Genomic DNA, 23,013 nt, shown 5'->3' on the forward strand with positions numbered 1-23,013 from the left:
TTCTCACTCACTTGGTTAGATCATCCAAATTCATGACACTGGGATAGCATTGAAAGAGTATGCGATCGGTTTCTGGTATATACATCATTTGGCCCTTGTATGGAAGATAAGAAGTGATAAAAGACAATGATAAAGCGAAGCATTCCACAATTATAATAAAGTTGGTTTTTATGCTGGGTTTTTTTGGCAAGCCGCATTAAATTTTATGCACAATTTCAATTCCAATCGCAATGGCGGCGGCTGTTCGTAATCGCCCATTTTGTTTATTCATTTCATTATGTTGGTGAGTCTGTTTGCCTGCATGTGTGTGTATGTGAGTTTGGTTGGCCACATATTGAAATCAATGCGGCTGATTGCAGACAGACGAAGCATGACAGCTAAACAGTTGAACAGTTGTTTGGTTGTTGGCCAAAAACAGAAACTTACCTTCAGTCTCAGAAAACGTTGCTCGTGCCGGCTGCTCATGGCGCCCTGTCTCGTCTGCAGAACATAGATGGTGTTTATGTGCGACAGAATGTTCTCGAATGTGAGCTGCAGGTGTGGTCTGATGGCCTCCACCACCTCTATCAGTGAGCAGTTCTCCTCGGCCACTCTGGTGAAACGGAAAAGCAAAAGCATGGTTAGTTGCCCTGAATGCCTGAATGCTGAAAGCGAAGGACAGTCCTAATGGCTAATCGCAAAACAACAGCAACAGCAAGTTTGGCCATTACACAGTAGTGGAAGTAAAAGTAGAAGATGACGATGATGGCGCAAATGGAAGCAAAACTTACCTGGGTATTACGCGGGATACGGCCTTGCCAGCCTGCACGACTTTCATTTGTCTATCGAACATTAAATGGAAGGGAAACACCTTACAGAATGTGGCAGGCGAAATGAGAGGCGCTGTAAATGAGAGAAATTTGGTGGGGCAACGAGTTTACCGATTAGCCTTGGCTATTAGCCAAATTAATGCGCAATGTTTGTCGCTTTGTTACCTTCGCAGAGAAACTCCATGTCATCGCTGGCCGCCGCTTGTTCATCCTTTTTAGCATCCGCTTGGGATTTGGCGGCCACATTGATTTCACGTATGAGAAACTGCACATGGTCATAGCGCTCGATGTCATCGCTTTTGTTTTTCAACAGACGCAGGCACTTCTGCTCCTTGTCGCCATCGCAGTCAAAGCTGTCCTGTGCCAGCGGTCCACTTGGTTGTGTGGCCTTCGATGTTGCAGGCGATTGCTCAGCTGAAGGAGAGTGGGGCAAAAAGAAACGTAGCAAGGGAGATAACAATTGCAGATTAACAACAAACAGAGTGGAAAGCAAGAAAACATAACACTTCAGCCCACCAATACAAAAGGTGGCACAAAGCTTAGAGGCTCAGCAAGCAGTAATATAAATCCCTAAAGTCTGATTGTGATTGGTTTAGCAGTTAGCAAACTTGTTAGATTTTATAACTGGGCAAACCAAAGCAGATTACATTCGATATATAAGCAAGAGCGGGTCAGATTCTTAGTATTCGTTTCTTGGGTATGGAATGGAAAATCATCAAAGTGTGCCTCTTGCCATGTTGGCTGGGAGAAGCGATTATGCTGCTGTGCTTTGCTAATAGGGTGTCTGTAAGCGTAATGAGCCTAAAGCAATTTGTTTGCCTCAATTGATGCTTACCCAGCTCACTGGCAATCTGCTGACCATCGTTGTTGTTGTTGTTAATATTGCTGTTGCCGATGCCATTGTTGTTGCTCGCATTGTGATTATTGTTCTGCTCAGAATTTACAGAGGCCGAGGCGGATGCGGATGCAGAGGCTGAGACGGAGACAGACGCAGAGGATGAGGATGCACAAGGTAAAACTGGAGCATCCAAACCCACAACTGTCGTGTCTGTGTCCAATTGCTGTTGCTCGCGTGCCAAAGCACGCTCCTTCTCAGCCTCATCGATGGGCTCTCCTTTGCGCTTCACAATGTCGATTTCCACCTCGACTCCATGCAGTTTCGATGCAACGGCCTGTGAGAGATAAGAGCAAAGAGCGGAGCGGATGAAGGTGTGTTGCACTGTTTGGCGTGGCAACCACACAATGCTTGCTTGCTTACCTTGACTATGCCGATGACAATGTGCTCCAGGCCAGGACGTTCCGAGTAGTAATGCAGCAGCAATTCGCCATCTTTCTCGGTGCAGCGAAATGAGGGTGCTCGCATTCCAGGATACAGGGTGCCCAGATGGTCGTGTAAGGCGTCCAAATTCTGTGTGTGTTCATTTGTGTTTATGGTTCAAGTGTGTGGTTGTCGTGTTTTCATTTGTATTCAATGAAAATGCAGCAAAAATTCAATTTCATTTTTCATTATGACTAAGGAATGGACAACGAATGAATGGATGACTGCATGACGATGTTGATACTGATGCTGATGTTGATGTTCATGTTGATGTTGATGTTGATGCTGTGGCTGATGGGAATGATGATGGTGATGGCAATGGTTAGATGGTTATGTCGATGTCGATGTAGATGTTGATGGTGTGTTGTGTTGTGGTGGTGAAAAGTGTGGAAAATTGAAAATAAATCGAATGTGAGTGCAACAAAAGACGCAAGGCGAGGCAACACACCCAGGCAACCGTATTTAAGTGGGCGGCGCTAGGGCGTGTTCTCAGCTTGTGTGTGTGCGCATTGAAGCAAAATAATGATTATCAATGTGAATGGAGAGAGGGGATAAGGTTACGAGAGAGAGAGAGAAGAGCATCGAATCGATGGCAACATGAAAAATGACTCAGTGCGAAATTGGTAAATGGCGAATGGCAAATGCGATGGCTTGTGTTTGGCTCGCAGAGATCATCTCCACTGCGATGCATGTGAAATGAGCGTAAAATGCGAAATGTGCTTTAATTAAAAACGCAAAAAACAATGTGTGTGGGTCTGAAGACTCCTTGTTTCACCTGCAGAAAGTCACGGGGCGTTGCACCCAACACTTGTAATATTTTATCATAGCCCGAATCCTGACAGAACTCAAAGAATGTCTTGCCAAACAGTTCCAGTATGTCGTCAGCCGGTATGTCTGTGGAGAAGTTGTGTTGAGCATATAATATAATAAAATAGTATACGAGTATGTGCGGAATGTTAATGGCCAGGTTCTTTATGAGCCACACACACACGCAAACACTCGCAGGAAATAATAAAAAGAATAACAACAATTGGCCAGCTACTTACTGAGTATCTCAACAGCTGCTCCAATTAGATTGTATGTTATTTCGTCATCGTAAATTTGCCGCACCAGAAATTGTCCTTCCATGCTGACCATGGCTTTTTTTCTGTTTGTGTTTCATTGTCGTCGTTGTTGATGTTGAGGCAAGTATCAAAACGTTGAGTGTCGGTTGCACCAGCAGCAGCATCAGCATCAGCGACAACGCCAAGTCGAAATATGAGGAGAGAGCGTGAGCATGAGCGGAGCAACAGGAGAAGAAGAATGAACACAAAATACATACATTAATTTTAATTAAATTGCTTTTGTGCTTCAATTTATGAGTGCGTAAGTGTGTGTACATTTGTACACACACACTCATACTCACACACACACGTAAGTACATTTGTTTGCTTATGCGTATTTTTGGCTTGGAGCAGCAATAAAGACCGAATGCTTGGCGCATGACGTCTTACAAAACATTCAGCATATAATTTCCCATACTTTTTTTTGGTAATCTACAGCCTTTTTTACGAGAGCACGTTGACGAATGGCAAAAACTTCTTAAGAGGCTTTCTCAGGCAACTTTAAATAAGATCCGTTAAGTATTTGCATTGAATAAGAAAAGCGTGAGCGAGAAGCGCACAAAATCCACTAGATGAGCATTGTGCAAATCGACTTTATTATTTAATAGAACTTGTGCCAAGCTGTTGCCAAAACAAATTGAATACAACGTGCCAAACACTGAGCACGAAAAAACAGAAAAGAAAAAAAAGAGACAAGAAAATGCAGACGTCGCAGAACTCAGCCGAACCGAAACAGAAAAGAATGTAACAGAGCAGAGCAGAAATCAGATAGAAAAAGTAATAGAAAAGTAGATGTTATACGTGCAAAAGTTTTTCCATTTTCCCATTTTCCCTACCCCACCGAGAATACCTGGCTACCCACATCTCTCTCTCAGAGCTCTGAGCTCACTCTGAGCATCTTTTGCGGTAGCTGCTGGAGTTTTACAGGTGGTCGGAGGCGTTGACGAGGGCGGCAACAACACTTCGTTATTGCTCATTTCAAATGTGCGTCGAGCTGTGAGCCACAAGCTGTGAGCTTCTGCAGCAACTGCAGCAGCAGCTAAAGCAGTTGTCAAATTGCAAATTGCAAATGATATCAACAGCTGACGCTAGCAAATGCGATTAAATAAAATACGAAATCCTGCTTCACTTTATTTATATCACATGATTCACTTAATTTGATCACATTTCAATATTGGTTTGGTGAGAAATTTCTTAGAGAATAGACTAAATAATGAAGTGTTGAGTTCGTTTTTAATTTCCGACGATGGGGAAAAGTGGCAAAAAGGAGCTGCAGCTATTCAAAATGCCAAAGAAAACTCCACACTTTTGTATACTACAGAAAGTGGAAATTGATTTTCAGCAGCAATTTATTATTCTCTGAAACATTGCATGCAGTTGAGTGCGTACGAGTGTGTGTGCGTGATGTGTGGCAGGAAATTCTAAATTAAAATAGAATTTATGCAAGCGATGTTGAGCATCGTTAAAGCAAATTCACTAAAGTTGATTTAAGGTTGAATAGTAACATTTGCTTTAAATGCAAGCTTCAACATTTAAATATGCCATAATAAATTTAACTAAATGTATTTGCTAAGAGTTGCCTCTGGGCTCATTTGGTGCGTTGCTCATTTCGTTTCTTCATTTCAGCCTCGAAGCCATTGAAGTGTCTATCGTTTAGATTGTGCACCGACAAATTTGGGTGCAAATTAAATTAAGGGCGTACATTTTAGGGCTACCCAAGAGACGACACACCTGTCTACGTTGCGTATGATTGATTTTTATTGATTTAAATGTGTGGGTGTGAGAGTTAATGTGTGCGTGCGTGTGTGTGTGTGTGTCTGTGTGATTGTGGCGCCTTTTGATCGACTGCTTAATTGAAAAAGTTAATGTGTGTTCGCGCACGTAATAAAGTGAGATATCAAATTGGCCATTTTGATTTGGATTCCTGTTTTTTCGCTCTTCGCCTTTAATCGTCTAATCAAAAATGTTGCGTTAAATAAAATCAAAAGTTTTTATATGTATGCTTCGCTTTGGCATAAAGTCAACATTAATTTTCGACTTTCTAAGCAGCGTTTAAGCTAATTTATGCTGTACAAATTAATTATACAGAAGGCAATTTATCACCTTGTTATTTGCAGCTACTCACGACATTAAGTATACGCCATGTAAACGGAGCGTAACAAATGCAAGGCGACACTTAGAGTAGCGTTCTTTCTCTGCCACTGCCACTGTCTCTGCTTCTTAGCTGCTAACAAATTCAATTTCCGCTCGCAGCTCAAATATATATTTTTCGCTCTCTCTTTATCTGTGCTCGCTCTGTTCTCGCTCATTTAAATATTGTGTGTGCGGCTGGACCGACCCAGAGAGAGGATGGCCAACTAAGTGGCCTAATCTGGCAAATGGCGTTGGCCATTGCACGTCTAATAATATGAAAACATTTCGCGGCCAAATGGCCTCATCCAATGGCCCGGCAATAATATACTACGTACTTATGCTATAGTGTTTGTTGTGTGTGTTTTTCTCACTCGTTTTGTTTTGACTTTCGTTTTTCGATTTTCGCTTTTCACCTGTTATCTAGTTGCACGTGCAATGGATAACAAATTTTTCTTTGGGGGCGATGGCAAACCCATTTGGCAATTAGATATTTGCAGTCTTCAAATAGCCGACGTCAGGATTGGGCATGATTTTGTTATTGACGCTCTCGCGTGTAAATATTATTGTTTAATATGCCATAAGGCAAACGTTTTACCCGCAAATACACAAACATGCTCACTCCTCACACCCACACACACACTTACAACACTGAAAATGCGCAGCTCAGGGATTTTATGTGACTCAGACACGCAGCTGACTTCTACTGGAGCTGTCATGTGGGGGCTTTCTCTCGCAGTTTAATGGCGGGCCACTAAATCTCTTTATTATGAACTACTTGTTGGCTTTTGGCCGCTCAAAAACTTTAAGTTGGCTTTACAAAGTTTTTTTTTATGCTCAAGAAGCAGCCGCAATTGATATAGAATCAATTAGCTAATTTGATTTGTTGTCTGCGGCTTTTAGTTGACTTTTGCCGCAATTCACCGAAAATCTGTTGTGAATCTTTAATGAGATTGTTGTGTGTCGCATCTGTGGATTTTGTATTTAGTGGCAAATCGGTTGGGTTGTATTTTGGGCATTAACCACCCATCTGTCGACCTTGGCTACCAGCTGGAATAGCTTATGAACTTTCATTCCATGCCAATGATGACAAAGTTGCTTCATTTTGTGGGCGGCTCAAAACTTAAGACTTTCGCTTGTATGTGTGTGTGTCGCTTTCATCTCTCTCTCTCACACACACACACTCATACACAAACGGCCCACACACAGCCTCAGCGAAAGTAGCGCATTTCAATGGCTGGGGCACTTGGCTGAAGAGCGCGCCGACTCGGCTCTGCTCAGCTAAATATAAAACACATTCAGTTTGTCTTTGGTTTAGTGTCCTTTCAATGGGGTACTTTCATTCTGTGGCACACAATGTAACAAAAGGATAAAATATTTATAGATAGACTGACAGATTTATTGAGCTTAATTCCTGCTATTTATAATTTCAACATTTGTCCTGAGTTTCAGCTCTCTGGCTCTCTCGCTTTCACTTTATTTTAGTCAAGTCTTTATCAGGTGCTTAGTTAGTCGCCTATGCATGACTGCAACGTTCTTGGCTGGCTTTTTTGTAAGTGGCTGCTGCTGCTGTTGCTGCTGCCTTTGCACCGAAGACCCCCGAAGAACAAGTGCAAAGCTGCAGCGCAGAAACGGAAACGAAATAAGGTTAAAAGCCACTTAAGACTTGTGCAAGTTAATGTGGCACATAACTCAAGTGAGTCACATATTTTATTGTGCGCACAGAGCAGCACAGAAACAACGTGAAAACATTGCACATTCTCACGCACACACACACAGACACATACAGGCAATTACATATATGATGTTTATGTGTGCGTGTGTGACTAAAGTTGGGCCATGGCCAGGGCCAGGTCATACATTAGCATTGGTAATAAGAAAAGCATTCTTGTTGCTCTAATTCCTTGCCAGCAATGCCAAATTGTAGCCAAGGCGAAGAGAGATAGAGAGAGAGTCTGAGAGGCGAGGCGAGGCAATCAAATAAAATCGTAATGATACAATCGATAATACTTATTGTGGCAATTGAGATAAGATGGCAAAACGATTTTTAAGAGTCTGGTAGCGCAAATAGCTCTACAATTGGCCACACTAAAATGGGCAGCAAATTAACATTGAAATTACGTACTAAACGCTATAAACGCGATACCCTGGAACACTGTAAATCAGGCTTTACAGAGTATTTGCCTTTCATTATTTATTTATTTTGCTGGCTGCTATTCAAAGCAGCACAACTTGCTTGTACTTAGCGCTAAGCGTTGCGAACTGCGTTTGATGTTGTCGCTGAATGAGGTCGTCTTTGTATGTGATTAGCGTTAAACAGACGTGATATAAGTTTTTAATGATAAAAGCGAAAGCATTTCGATGTCACTTTGTGTGTGTGTGTGTGTGTCTTACTCATCATCAGCATCATGATTGTCAATGTCATTGTCATAGCCACAGCGATTAGCTGAGCTGAGTCAATTTAGCTATGGCTTAGCACAAATTTAACCATGGCCACGGGGCGTATGATTAACCTTTAGCACACTGTCTCAAGTGTATGCTGAGGCAGAACTTAATCTGTCTCACTCGCAAATCGGTTGAAGCGATAAAAAATCAAAGAGCGAAAACCGAAGAAGCAGTTACTACTGTTATTGTTGTTGTTGCTGTTGCTGCTGCTGTGGTTGGTCAAGCAAATTAATGAATCCCACTTTTGTCCAAGAGCTCATTAATAACTGTCCACATGCGTGGCAAGCGCAACTTTGTCACGGGAACCTGCCAGGCTGCCAAGTTGCCTGTCTGACAAGGCCCCAAGCACACCAAATCGAAATCCACTCGTCCATTTGTTATGCCACCAAAACCATTTTGTGGCTGCTCATCGATTGAGTTTCTCCTGTCTCATTTTCTACTCTGCTCTGCTCTGCTGTCCTGTCCTGTCTTGTCTTGTCTTCTGCTTTGCCTGTGCTATGCTTTTCGCATTTTCTGTTTTTCCTGTTCTCTTTTTTTTCCTTTGGCTTGGCCAAATTTATCTATGCGCGCACTGTGACATCTCGAAATTAGGACATCATTAGCAACTGTCGATGAGCGCTGATAAATGCGGTACACGGCCTTTTGCCGCTGCCAGTTAATGCTGCTCCCCGTTAATGCTGCCCGAAGGCTGCTTTTGCAGTTGACTGAACCTCTCAGACGATAGACTGCTGTGCTGAGCCTTTAATTTTTGTTTAGTTTTTAAGGCAAACCTAACTTGTTATCTGCGAAATTCATGCAAATTAGAAATACTCGAAAATGAACTCGTTTATAATGAGATATTTCGATAGTGGTAAAGGGTAAGTGCTCTTCAACCATACATATTTGTTTTCATATCCAGCGTATAATCTATTTAATTGGATAGAGGTCTAAGGACATGACAATCAAAGCGTTGTTACGCCAGTTAAGACTTCTTACCCATCGATTGAGTTCCGCACTGACGCCTTTGGCATACAAAACTTGGCGGAAATATCTTTGCGAGACTCGAGGAATACTCTGTAAAGCAACACAAATTTTATAGCCAATAAATTTAATCAGCTTCCTCGATAGGCTGACAGTTTTCACATGCTGAAATTAATTCCAACTTTTATTGGATTTTCTGTTAACTGGGCGTATTTTGGAGAATATGTTTATTAATTTTTATGGTCGATTTAGAGGGTATTAGAAAGTTAGCAAGGGCATTTGATTTAATGATGCCCAACGGCCAGTGCGGCGCACACACAAAGCAATGCAAAATTTGAAGTGACACAAACGAGGCAGCAACAAAATGTCGCAAATTGACAGTGGCACAAGGCAAACACTTCCGGTTTGACATGCGAATGCACTGTGGGGTAAAGTTGTTACATTTTGGAAATGTATAATTTGAAACAAGTGAGATTTATTTATAAAAAAAAGTTACCAGAAAAAGCAATCGAAGAGAAAAACTCTGAAGCTCTTTAATGGAAATGATGTAACATTTTTCTATGCTCAAATAGCTTCAGTATTATTAAATTACGATCAAATTATGGACGTTTCTCCCACAGTACACAGTGCAGTAACAGTTATGCAGTTGCATTGGCGCCGCAGGCAGTTGAATATCTGTCCCCGTTGTCCTCGATTTTGTCCTCGTTGTTGTTATTGTCGTTGTCGTTGTCGCTGTATGTAGTTTGTCGTTTGTCGCTTTGGTTGTCGCTGTCGTTGTCGCTGTGTGCACTGTAAGGGGCGGAAGTAAACACTCGCCGATATGTTCGCCAATGTCTTGTTGGTATATGCAAATCAAGAGAAATTTTCTTTCAGAGATTTACAACGCCTGCTGTGCTACTATTGCTACTGCTGCTGCTGTTGCTGCTTCTGCTCGGTCAACACCATCGATTTGCATGTCATCAGTGGGAAAACGTAAGGCACTGCGGGCACAAGCAAATATGTTAGGCACAAATAGAGTAGCTTAGGTTCACTTCGAGCTCTCTATTGTCTGGGACAGTTGTAGCCTGGAATTTGCTGTCAAGAGGCATCTGTTTGCTGCTCGTTGCACACACAATGCAATGTTGGAAATGAAAAGTTTGCGTTGTTGCCGTTTTGGCAGCGACCAATGACAGTTTCACTGCGAGTTGAACTAGGTCTGTTAGTTGAATCTACCAAATGTAAGTGAACGAACGCACAAAAAACTAGACAAGGTTATGCTTCGTTGATTCGTAGAACGCGCTCAAAATAAATTGCATTCCAGCCGTGCGTTGCTTTGCATAAAAGCATACAGAAGACCTTTTAGCTGCAATGCAATTAATACGCATTCCGTTGCTGCAGTTGAGCGTAAAGCGTGGCATGCCAAAGCAAAGCAAAGTAAAGTGAAATGTTGAGCACACACACACACACACAGTGCGTATGAATAACCTATTAAGTATTGCGTATACGCCCCATCCGTGAGCTGACGATTCGCGACCAGCATATTTCACTTATTTAATTAATATTTGTTGCCTACTACCCGCAGGCGCCGCTGTCAATCGCGAACTAAGGGTGGCTTTTTGCTTAAGAGCGGCCAAACTCTGGCTGTGGTCGTTGTTGTTGTTGTTGTAGCTGTTTGGCTTGTATCAAGTTATTATTATGAATTAATGGGCTTTGTGTGGTCTTTAGTTTGGCACAAAAGTCGATAAATTTATAATTAGCTTTTGGCGTTAAATGAGATGGAAATAACTTAAGAGCAGGCTACAAAAGCTTTGACTTTCTCCGCGTTCCAACGTGACTTTATAAGAACGCAGTCCGATAAATTGCCAGCCATGAGCTCAGGGCTTTAGTTCCTTTTAACTTGAGCTGCTATCTGCTTATACACTTTAGCTGAGCTCTGCTCAGCCATCTACAAAAGCCATTCACTGTATTTATTTATGTGGAATTCTCCAAAAATTTAATTGCACTGCTCATTTAATATTAATCGAGTTAGAGTTATACGGCAAACATAGTTGAAGAAATTGATGTGGATTATGGCACTTCATTTGAGTTAAACGCACGAACGGACACTTGGTCAGAACGACTGCTATTGAAGAGCCATAACAGGCGATAATGTGAGAGCAGTGCGCGTACATATTACGTATGCGTCGCGTTGCCAGTTTTGAGCGCACGCACGCGACGCGTAATTCATAAAGCGATAAAACGAGAGCTGAACATAAAACGCGAACTTACAAACATAAAATGTAGGCGTCGAACTTTGTGGGCGTGGTGTTGGAATGAATGAATGGATGGATAAGTGGGTGGGCACCTGGTAGGGCAGCAAAATGTAAGAATATGAAGCAATCAAACACACAATAAATGAAGCGACCAAAAGAAAAGAAAAACGTCGTAGAGTCGCCAAGAGGAAATGCAATCAAAGCTAAAAGTAATCTCAGCGATAAGTGCGAAAACGTGTCAATATTGTAAGGTAGTAAGCTGGTGTCAAAAGGGGCGAGCTGGTGTCTGGAGGAGGGGAGGAGGAGGGGGAAGAGAGAAATGCCTGCACATGACACTCGATATACATATTGAGATGTCGAAAACAATTGACAAACAGCCGGCGACAGTTTTGTTTGTTTGTGCAAAGATATGAAAATATGACACATTCAGCTTTGCAAATGCAAAAAGTTGAAGACAAACTAACACGATTCAAAGTTTTTCTCTTTTATTTTTCGGAGGGTGAAGGATTGTTTGTTCACGCTCTCGGGACAACCCCACGCATGTTTATTTGTCTTGGTAAGCGACACACCAATACATATAAATACAAACACACACACACAATGAAGAAACACCGCAGACAACTTTTGTGTTCTTTTTGTACTTAAAACTAGAAGAAGTTAGCAGAAAAATGAACGCCTTGGCTGGGATTGAAACTTTAGACGCATCAACGCACATTTGTTGACGCATTCCAACACACTCACACACATGCCACACACACACACACACACATACATACACACGTGCTTACTAACACACTCAACTCGTTACATGCCTGAGAAATGCCATTTCCGACACTCACACAGACAAACACACTTGAAAAGCGACTCGAATTTCCATAATGTCTGCCATGAAAATGCGATCGATTTTCGTGTGGCACAACCAAAAAAAAAAAAACATGAAGAGAAATGAAAGGAAAAAAAAAATAACAGCATAATGCTGCGGGCTAGGTCGTGGCAGGAGGTGTGGTTCCTTTTTTTTTTGTATACACATGCTGTCTGTGTGGATGTGTGTATGAATTTCTAAAGAGTAGCAAGAGAGTCAGCCGCAAATGGTAAGCTAAAATAAAATCAGTAATATGAAGCTTGGACATGGGTGTGAGTACAAATCCGCCGCCTAATGGCCCTAAGCGACCCCAAAAAATGCCACCAAAAAAAAAAAACAATGTTGTTGCGCGGTTTTTAAGCGGCACTTAGTGAAGGGCTTCCGAATTAACATTAACATCAAAATGCGTTTTTAATGGCTAAGGAATTCAACTGTCTCTGCCACGTGTGATATATTTTAGCATCATATGAAATCTGTGCCTATTTTCTCTAGCACGGTTGAGTGACAAAACGCTCGCTGATAGCCCCCCATTGGCATCCTTTTGCTGTGCTTGTGTCTGCGTGGCAGCTCGTTACTAGCTCAAAGCTGAGCCACACGGAATGAAGATTGATGACTCCTTAGCATTTGTCAGCAGTTGGCCCAGCTGCTTGCTGCTTTTGCTGCTGACTGCTTGCCGCTTATTCAAAGTTAATAAGTCGCAAAATGTTCGTTTTTTTTTTTGTTTGGAGCAGAGCAGAAAGCCATTGGAACGTGTTCTGCAAAATTCGCACAAATTTGCATTTAATATGCCTCCAACAACAATACCAGCAAATAGCTGTAGCTCAGTACTATGCGGCGTATGCGCAATAAGTGAAGCAAGAATTTGGCCCATGCAAAACGGAGGCGTGAAGCTAATCCTACGCTTCGTGGCGTTGTCGTCGTCGTCCGCACCATTATATATCACATTTTCCATCCCACTAGCTGCGCCCCAATAAAGACAGAGGCGGGTCATGCAAAAATTAGGGCCAGTTCAGCTAAAGCTTTTGATGCAAAATAGAAAAAGCCAAAACAGAAACAAAAACAAAAGCGGAAAAAAATTCTAATCAAATTCTAGGAAAAGTTACACATTCCGCGCAATCTTTGCAAAGTTCTAATAATGTTTTGTTACATATTTATTATTAGTTTTTGGTTGGCTTAAAACGGATTTCGCTAGCTGCAGTATTCGGGTCGAGTTTACGTTTATATTTACTTTCCAGCATAACGTGTGCATAATCAATCGACTCATGCCCCAATTGTTGGTCCAGCATGTTGCGGGCAGCAGAGCATTAACAGTGAATTTTTGGCAGTAAACGCAGTAGCTCATCTCACTGTGAGTGTGTGTGTGTATGGGAGAGAGATATACTGGTATATATATAAGTTGACTGACATATTGACAAACTGGCAGACAGGCAGCGAGGACGATGGACAGATGTGGGTGAGGACCTTGAGGGTTAGACGCCATTCCGACACATGCAGCTCGCCCTTATTGTGGTCGTGTGTGTGTGTGTGGTTGTGTGTGATGTAAAACATTTTATAGGCAAATCGATTTTTGTCTAAAGTGCCACAAACACGCACACTGGCAGCAACAGCAACAGCAGTAGCGATAACAATAACAAGGACTTTCGCAACAATAACAATAAAGCGGCACTGCGGCAGCGTAGAGATAGAGACAGAGGCAAAGAAGAGAAGCATTTGCGAGAGGGGGAGGTGTATATTTCCGGTCTGTGTATTAGTAAGAACAACAGCAAGAACGACTACAACAACAATTACTGACACATTGACCGTGGCCAACTGTGTCTCAAGAGTTAATGTCAAGCGTTTCAGCCTCAGCCTTAGGCGAGAGCGAAAGTGGCAACGGTTATCTCTAACACATCTGATCCTTGCCGCACATCAAAGTCAAAGTCAAGTTGCAAAGTAAAAAAAATAGTAGAAGTAGTAGGCAGAATTCATACTTAAATTGTCAAAGGCAGCTTTAAGCCTTAATACACTCTCATATTTAGGGGGGCAGATTAATGAGGCTCATTTGCAGATTGATGTGCTGCAATTATGCGGCAACAACAGCCAACACCAACAATGTGCCCATAAAACACTTAGCGCACAGATTCTGATTAAGTGGAGGCGACTCGACACAACTGTCGAGGGAGCGAAGAATTTGTTTAGTGAATTGGCTTTAAAGCTGAGCAAAGCGACTTACTTGCTTGTTGTTTGCTGGTTGCTTTAAAAGCAATCAACTTGAAGCCCAACGACAACTTTCTCATTCTCATTTATTCGTTTTGCGGTCAGCAGTGTGTCAATCAAGGCAAATGCCATTGCCATTCATATTGAAGGCACAGACAGACAGATAGATAGATAGACAGGGCGGAGAATCAGACAGAGAAACAGAAAGAGAAAGTGAGAGACAAAGGCAGACAGCAGAGAAAAGTAACGGCACGCACGTATGCGCTGCTCCTCGTATCCTGTCAATGGTATTCGCCTTTGGTCTTGCCTTCTTTTTAATGAACGCTTTGACAATGCCTTCGAGTGCAACAAAACGAGAGTCTAACGAGGACAATTGCCGTCTCCGTCTGTGCGTCAATGTGTGTGTGTGTTGGTAGATGGCTCAAGTGTGGGCCAACGTCAATGCCAATGCCTGGCCGCCTCAAGTGGAAGGATAATGAGTGTCTCTCTTGCCACAGCCAGCGGCCACATTGCCACACCAACAACTGACATTGCTATTGCTGCTGCTGCTGCTGCACTGATTGCTCACTGTCAATGCCAACTGCTAGCTGGCAGCAACCAGCAACCAGTAACTGGCTGCAATGTAATTAAAGTCATGTCATTGACAGCCTCATTGGCAGTTGGCGCTTTAAGCTAAGGGTCAACCGAGGAAAGCTGAAACCTAACAAGAAGTTGCTTATCGCGTTGCCATTGTTACGACAACAGCAAATGAGAAAAGTTGCCTCTCCATTCTCCCTCATATTTTTGCTTTAGATAATTAAAAGGGTTCTCCGAGCGTGCACATCTGGCAAGTTAATGCTCGACTTTTTGGCAGCTGACTTGCGGTTAAGCAATCAAAAAACATAAATCATGGTCAATTAGTGAAAGCAACTCTCTTTCTCTGACGTCATGGTAGCCTGGGTTGCCCAGGGTAGCCTGGAATGCCTTGCCGCAGAGATAGAAAGAGAGGGAGCGATGTAGAGGGAGAGGAGCAAATGACTAAGGCAAAGTCAAAGGCAACACACAAACACACACAGCGAATGGGCGATGAAGAACACACAAGATGTGGAGAAGGCAGAACTACAAATGGTGGTTAAGCAAATACACACGCAATATCAATAACTTAATTAAGATAAATGCGAATTGTATTTAGTCATAGACCATATACACATACATGTAAGAACAATAGAACACACACACACATAAAAGGGGGCACGTGCCGGGTGCCATTTTGGGCTGGTATTTTTGCCCGGATATCCGTTAATTCTTGCACTGCATTTGGTGTGTGTGTGTGTGTGTGTGTGTGAGAGAACTGCCGCAGACCCAGCGAAATCTTTGTTAACATTAATGCGACGCGTGTTTTGCTTGTTTATGTGCTACTAACATCACACACACTCCTTCCACTAACACACACAATTAATTTATGTACTTTGGCGGCTTGGGGGCTTGGGCGTGGCAGTGCGTGCCAATGTGAAAAATGGATAATTAGTTAATTGCAGTTCAAGCTCAAACTGCCGTGGTAGACAAATGTGCATAAATATGTGTATTTTAGTTATTAATTAATTGCGCCACATTGTGAAATTTAGCAAGAATCTGCAACTGAAACTTGAGCTGCCAACACAAAATTGTAGCCAACACCTTTAGCAATTGTGTCGACTCCCAAATTCCACGAATTTACTTTGCTGTTGCCCTGCCTTTAAGTCTGATGTATGTATATACTTTTGCCCTTAGCTACGAAACTTAATTATACTCTTTCTTAACTTCGAAGTGCGCCACGAGTTTCACTTTTGGGTAAAGTTAGTTGCACATTAACTTACTTGATATTCTGTTTAACTTGGCTATGACTTTTCCCTTTGTTACTTACTTTATTTTCTCCCATATTTCCTCGCCAAAATGTTTGAGCACCAGCAACTCCAAGGCGTAGTTCACAAAGCCATACTGCAACGAAAGTGAATAATGGCAAAGCATAAACACGAGTGATTAGTTTTTTGTTTGGTTTGTCTGTGAAATTGGATAAATAATATGATAACTACTATTATAATAAGCAATTTATTTAACGCACAATACTTATTTTATCTTCTTTTTATTTATGTCTTTTCGTTATGTCTTGAAGTGACCAAGCGGCAATTACAGAAACATTTTTATGGCCACTCAAATGAAATCATGAAAACGGCAGCTAAAATTGAATGCTCGCACATTTTAATTACATTTGGCAGGCGAAATACGAGCACTCGTAAGTGATAATAAAATGGCGTCCAGTGCGAATGAAGGCCGGATCGGTAGAAACTCTTTTTGGGCTACCCAAAATAAAAGGAGAGCGGGAGGCGCTGAGTTTAAGGTTTGTTGGCATGTTGTGTTATGTGTTGGGTATTGTAAATGTGAAAAATGTGAAATCAATAACGATTGCGCATTTCATTTCTTTCAAATGTATCCTATAAGCAATCAATTTGATTTGTTATGCGAAATCAAACCCAGACACACACCGACAGACAGATATATAGACTTACAACCATAGAGACAGGCAGATAGTCGAATACCCATGGAACTGGAGCTTGCAAGATGGCGCACAATCAATCGTTTCCGCCGGAAGTAATACTAAACAAGCAAAATACTTGAAATATATTTACATACATTACGCATACGTCTAGTGGCCCCAAACCTGCTGCTGCTGCTTCGCTCTTCAGCTTCAACCATGCTTCTTCAGCTTGGCTGCCTGATGAAGATGTATCTAACAGATACTTGATGTTTATTGCCTTTGTTGCGCACATTGAAATGTTGCAACAACAAGCCCAAGTCTTCAGCTAACCGTGTAAGGTATACGCTCTGGGTAATTTCCAAATAGAAAACATGTGAAATGTGCCATCATTAGATATAACATTGCGTCGCTTCGTTTTTGCATTTATCCTTGGCAAAACAGCAGACTTTATTTACTTAATTTACGATTTATTTTCGCAACGCACTTGAATTGTGTATCTAGTCGCATCATTTTAAATTCACGGGTTTAAATATAAATTTGTTTATTTTTATGACACAATTAAAATAACGATTTTCAACAGATGCATTTATTTTCATTCAATTTGCACTGCCAATAAAACTGTCATTTATGAAAGCTAATATTTATATAAATTTTAGTATTTATGTTGCGCTTTGCCCCCGTTTTGGAAACTCACCATTTTTGCAGCCTGTTTTATTGTTGTTCCTGCTGTTGCTATTGAATTGAATATACGTTGTCGATGCTTTAATCCACTTTCACATATATATGCACATTTGTAAATATGTCTAACACATGCAAATCATGGCTTTGCGTTTGATTTCAATATTTAATCTCGCTGCATTTCAGTTTGACATTTTTGTCTGAGATTGATTAGTTTTGTTTTTTTTTTGTTTGTTTGCACCGTCGAAGTTGAGTTTTCAGCTTTACGTGGAATATGTCAAAAAAGAAAAGATGAAAATAAATTTTGAATAAACAAAACTATTACAAATATGAAAAGAGTGTGTTGAGTTCACGTTTTGGGTCCCTCTGATGCCATTGATGGAGAATCAGAAATGCCACAAAGGACATGAATATTTCATGAGTTTTTACATTGAAATCGGCTTAACGTTGCTTCCATCTCTACGCTTTTCTCTTATTCGTGTTTCGCTTTAAATTCTGCCTGCCTGCTTGCCTTGGCTTTCTTGTTTTGTTTTTTTTTTTTTGTTTTCTGTGTTTTATTTATATTCCGTATATATTCCGTAAATATTCCGTAAAGGAGCCTTGGTAGCCTTGTTTTAAGGACGGGCTGCTAATCAAATATTCCAATGAGAGCAAGTGACTGAAGGAGCCCTAAGCATTGGTCCAACAGTTGCAGCTATTTGTAGTGCCATTTGCTGGCGGCTTATTGCAGCTGTTATTGCATTCTTGCATGTTTGTTGCATGCCACATGCAACACGTGCAAAAGCCAAAGGCGCTTTTCCACACAAGCACACAGCGGCAGAGGCAGCAGCCATCAACTGGGTCACAATGGAGGCAGGGCAGCAGCCAGAGAGAGAGAGAGGCATGGCAGCAACAAACAGCACAAAGGATGCATAGGGCTGGTTAATTACACACACTTGTATGCTTACGTGAATGTGCATGAAGGTGTACATCTGTGTGTGTGTGTGTGTGTGTGCATGGCTCCAAATTTATGCGACCCGTGAAGTGTGCAGCAATTAAGGCGTCGCCATTTTGAGTCAAGCAAAAGCAAAGCAATTGAAACTTGCCAGAGTTGCTGCTCTACAAGTGAGCAGCAAAGTCAAAAGTGTTTCAAACTCAGAATCAACAGTCGAGACAGCTGAGCCTAGTCTTAAGGCGAATACTCGTAAGTATGTATAGTGTATGCCTCGATTTGCACAAAGTTTTAAAGCCTCCAAAGACCCCAACTGAAATATCGATTTTCATCTGATATACAAGTGTGCAAGTGTGTGTGTGTGTCGTTGTTGCTGTTTCATTGCCCATTAGCGCGTTCGCGAAGGTGCATAACCTGGACTTTATATACATAAATATATACCATATATATATGCGCATAAGAGCTTTACATAAGTGCGGCATTGCTTAACTTTTGCGGCAGCCCCGTCACATTTATCGCTTATCGCTGTCAACCTCCATCGCGTTTTTGTGTTTGTTTGCTCAGAGCTTTTCCCAACTGATTTTCCGTTTATTGCATATTAATCAGGCGAATTTAGCTGATAAATAAGCTCTCAGAGGTCGCGGACATCGGCCACTTTTGCCATCACAGTCAGTCGTTCAAGTGGCTTCCAATTCAACGAATTTTAATTACGTGCAACATTTGACATTTTCGTAATGGGACCGTCGCCTTGGCAGGTTTACAATGTGTAAATAAGGGTTTCGAGGGTCAAAAGAGAGCGAAACGCTGTTTGCTCTGGCTTAAGAAAGGCTGTCGACTTGCGACAATTTGTTTAAGTCTACGTTTACAATTCATGAATGACCTTAATGACCATTTTGGCAATTGCGTGCATGTCGTGCACGCAATTGCCAAAATGGTGACAAAATTATGGCCAGCTATCTAACTGAAAACTAAATGATATTTACTCGTGTCTGTGTGTGCACAAATTGTCTGTCAATTTGGCACTAAATGTACAATAACTGAGTAAACGATGAGTCGGTCATTAAGTGGGCTCATAGTCATTTCATAATGAGCCGCCATGTCCAGCGGCTGGCTGCACGAATTCGGCAAACACACAAAACCTATATACATATATTGAGCTCGGTTACAAACTGCTGGCTACTGGCTACTGGCCGGCCGGGAACATTTATCAAATATAATGGACGTTTACTATCGTTCAGACAAACGACACAGAACAAAAACAGAGAAAAAAAAATATAAAACAAAACAAAGGCAGCAGCAAAGCTCGTAGTACAACAACTAGAACAACTCGAAACAACTGTCCACAAATTGCCGTGGGCACGCAAAGCCAAATGTCTAATAAACTTTGACATATTGGAGCAGATATTTCTATCTGCTGGTCTAGTATTCACTTCTCTATCTTTCTCTCACGCTTTCCCATTCACAATTAGTTTTTTTTATGGTGTTTCCTTTGTTGTTGTGCGAACTGTAATTTTTTTCTTTTGCGAAAAAATACCAAAAACCGAAAACATAAATTATTGCACACCCTTGGTGACGGAGAGTACGAGACAATAAGGACTCTGAAATATGCGCACGGAAATAAATTAGAGCCCTCAAAAGTATGCTTTAATATTTCGCGAAGCGCTGAGCAAAAGCGTTGCGCATACGCCACATTGGTCCAGGCTAGTCCAAGCAACTTGTCTTGGCGGGTTTCTCCTATTGTATTGTTGTATTGTACGTTTGTTTTGAACGCGAGATTGTTTTTATTGAACGATTTGCGCCGCCTTTCAGCCGAGTTCTTTTCTTATTCGTATTTTTTTCTCGTTATTTCTTGTTTTTATTTTTACTTTTTTTTGGTTGTTGTTGATGTTGTTGGTGTTGCCGTTGTTGTCGCTGGTGTTTCTTTTGGCGTGTGATTTATTTGCTTTGTATTTTAGATTTGACTTTCACTTGAGTTTCACTACCAACATCCTGGCACACACAAAAACACACTTACAAACACTCACACACACACACACACACTCTCGTAGCAGACGGCACACAGTCACAGAGCGTGTTCTGTGCTCGGCTAACTTTTGATAAGCGAAGCGAAGTGAAGCGCGCGCGAGCCTATTCAAGAGTCTCAGCCTCGGCTCAGTGTGTGAGCACAATGAATGAACAGTTCGCTTGAAAGAGCCATCGACGACTGAGCAGCCGCCGTTGCGTGCTTGTGGTATTAAAGGCGAACGCGGCAGTAACACAACACGACAGGACACTTGTGCGCTTTCCTTACTACCGCTGCTTGGCTCGCTGCCTCGCTGGCTCGCTTGCTGTGTCAGCTCCTGTCGCCTTTCTGCTGCCAGCTGCCAGCCGCTTGCCAATTGCCTGGCGTGCTCAGCTGTTTGTCGAAAAGCTGTGAGCGTAAAAGCTCTCTCTCGCTTTTCGAGCAAGAGAGAGAGAGAGTGTGTGGATGCAATGATTGCAGCTACTGACCGATAGATGGCTATGCTCCTACTAAGATGAAGCCTTAATATTCGTTTTTAATTTAGGTTAACATTTTTGAAAACACTGTTGAATGCTATGCCATTGCACTTTATATTAATTGAGCGCTGCACTTCACTCAACAACTGTTGCACCTCTTTAGCGGCACATCAATCAGTTGGTCAATTATTTTAATTTCTTTCCTCCTCAATAATGCAAAACAAAAACACAATGAAATGGCCTGTGGCGTAGCCTGAATATTGTCACAACGTTGGTTTCTGTTTAATTCAACTTTTATTTGACTCACGGTCAAAGACTGAAAGTGCAGCCACAACAACCACAACAAAACGCCGCTGTGTTGTCTGATAAATGTCACCATTGGGCCAGCGGGAGAAGTGACGCTGACAGCCCAACAATGCCGCTGACTCTGACGCTGACGCTGACACTGATGGAACGCAGTTCTGGCGCAGAGAATGGGCAATCAGGTAGCGCGGCTACTGGCGACACTAGAAGCTGATAGCAGACTATTAAAATCACAGCCCACCGACCACGCACAAATGATGAAGTCCAAGTGGAAAGTATTGAGTAAGTAAATACCCTTAAGTTCGAAGTAGATATATGTGCTGCATTATTTTTCGGTACATTGGGTTTCAGAGTTTCAAATAAACTCCATAGCTTGCAAATGACTATCCGACTGGCATTTAATTAACAGTCAAGTAATCGACCTTAACTCAGAGAGTATGTTCCGCACAAATACAAGCGCAACTAGTCATTGAATTAAAACGGAAAGTATTTGTATGTGTTGGTAGTAGGTGTGCTTAGTGTGCGCATCTTGCACTGGAAACAAAGGACAAGTGCAGCTGGATAATCGCATCACACTTGAGTAAATAAATTCCTGAAGTGGAAGCAGCCAAGCGCAGAGCCAAACTTGTAGCCAGCTGTCTATCTGAGATGCACAGCCTAATAGACAGCTCGCCCTCAACTTTGGACATGCCAGAGAGAGGGAACTACTTAGATGAATATCGAAGTATCTCGCTGTCTCTCAGTGCAATGCAATTCGAGTTAATGCGAAACATTGTACAAAACTTTTCGTTGACTGCAAGTTACAGGCGCTATAAAGCAAAATGTACACAAGATTCACTTCAATGCCCAAGCTTCTGTGCCCATAATTTCAACATTTAATCAAGCATCGTACTGGACAGCAGCAGCAGCAGGATAATCATTGAACCATTCGTGCAATCAATCAAACGGTGTGTATCAAGTTGTGCAAATAATAGAAGGAAAGCCTCTAACAATAAGCAAATGCCAGATGATTGACACTTGAATCTGCAATTATGGCATAAACATTCCAGTGAAATTCAAAATCAATTGAGCTGAGTGCAGCTTTTGAAATGACGCAAAGAGAAAGTAGAAAATCTGATAAATTAATTGAAATATTTGCTTATTTTGTAGTTAACTATTTTGCTTTAATTAATATTTGCAATATGCTAAAGACAGCAATTCATTTCTAACTGAAATACCTGAGCAAATGACTCGCTTGTTTTCAATAGTTCGATAAAAAGAAAGGATACTAAAAGGGATATTGTTGAGTTGCTCTTAACATTTTGCACTTCCTCGATTTTATTGGTACCTTAGGAAACCTTTGCTCAAACACTGTAATATAAAATCAATTTGCCCAGCAAAAATCTAAAACATTCTTTGAGCTCACGAGTATTGTGCGTCGTTAGATAAAAGCATTTTAGAATTTTTATTGGAATTTAATGCTCACCTTTGCGCTTTTATAGTTTGTTATTGCATAAATATTTGAATAGCATTGCAAATTTTGCATTCCAAGGACACGGATGGATTTCAAAGGTCGCCAAGGGACGGAAGGTGAACAACTGCAGTTGACCGAAACTATACAAATATGCATCGACAGCAAAATGCCAAAAGGCATCTCGAGCCAACTACCAACTACGACATACGAGAAGATGTATCATTAGTTTGTGCCAACGTGTAACGTGGCTAACATGTGAACAAAATGTTCTGCCAGAATCGAACGGAGCCAAAAAGTGTAGTTAACGACTTTGCATTGAACATTTTAAATAAATTTGAATAGACAAATCACTCTCAATTTATTTAATTTATTGATGCTTCGTTCATCAATGAAATTTGTTTTACTTTTAATTTATTATTTTTATATTTATAAAAATAGTTATTCCCAAATTTCATTTTGTACATTTCTTGCAATTTATTTCATTCATTTGAGCACTTTGAAATCTTATAAGATTGGTCCATCAAATGAAGTAGTTGCGGCAAACCAAATCACTTGACCGCCACACACATATGCCAATGGAAAACAAACTCTAAAAAAAAGAAAAATGTAAACGAAATCGAAA

At 41.4% G+C, this 23,013-nt stretch overlaps 1 protein-coding gene across 2 annotated transcripts in view; it reads right to left on the reverse strand.

The window, feature by feature from the left end:
* Positions 1 to 20,014, reverse strand: part of LOC117573890 (guanylate cyclase soluble subunit beta-1) — a 39,647-nt gene extending 19,633 nt beyond the window's left edge. Inside the window, exons 1-11 of one of the 2 annotated variants that reach the window (XM_052006645.1) lie at positions 19,722 to 20,014; positions 17,243 to 17,487; positions 15,937 to 16,010; positions 3,174 to 3,274; positions 2,903 to 3,021; positions 2,068 to 2,217; positions 1,645 to 1,981; positions 975 to 1,223; positions 771 to 882; positions 427 to 592; positions 12 to 94 (exon numbers count right to left, since the gene is read on the reverse strand). In XM_052006645.1, coding sequence (XP_051862605.1) covers positions 12 to 94; positions 427 to 592; positions 771 to 882; positions 975 to 1,223; positions 1,645 to 1,981; positions 2,068 to 2,217; positions 2,903 to 3,021; positions 3,174 to 3,274; positions 15,937 to 16,010; positions 17,243 to 17,245 — 1,394 coding nt within the window. In that variant the 5' untranslated portion in view covers positions 17,246 to 17,487; positions 19,722 to 20,014. Of the gene's footprint in view, positions 1 to 11; positions 95 to 426; positions 593 to 770; positions 883 to 974; positions 1,224 to 1,644; positions 1,982 to 2,067; positions 2,218 to 2,902; positions 3,022 to 3,173; positions 3,275 to 15,936; positions 16,011 to 17,242; positions 17,528 to 19,721 lie in introns of those variants that run through there. The other variant, XM_034257389.2, reaches the window with a different exon arrangement.
* Between the last annotated feature and the right edge of the window lie 2,999 nt (positions 20,015 to 23,013).

Source organism: Drosophila albomicans, chromosome 2R (genome assembly GCF_009650485.2).
Source record: "Drosophila albomicans strain 15112-1751.03 chromosome 2R, ASM965048v2, whole genome shotgun sequence".
Lineage (NCBI taxonomy): Eukaryota > Metazoa > Arthropoda > Insecta > Diptera > Drosophilidae > Drosophila > Drosophila albomicans.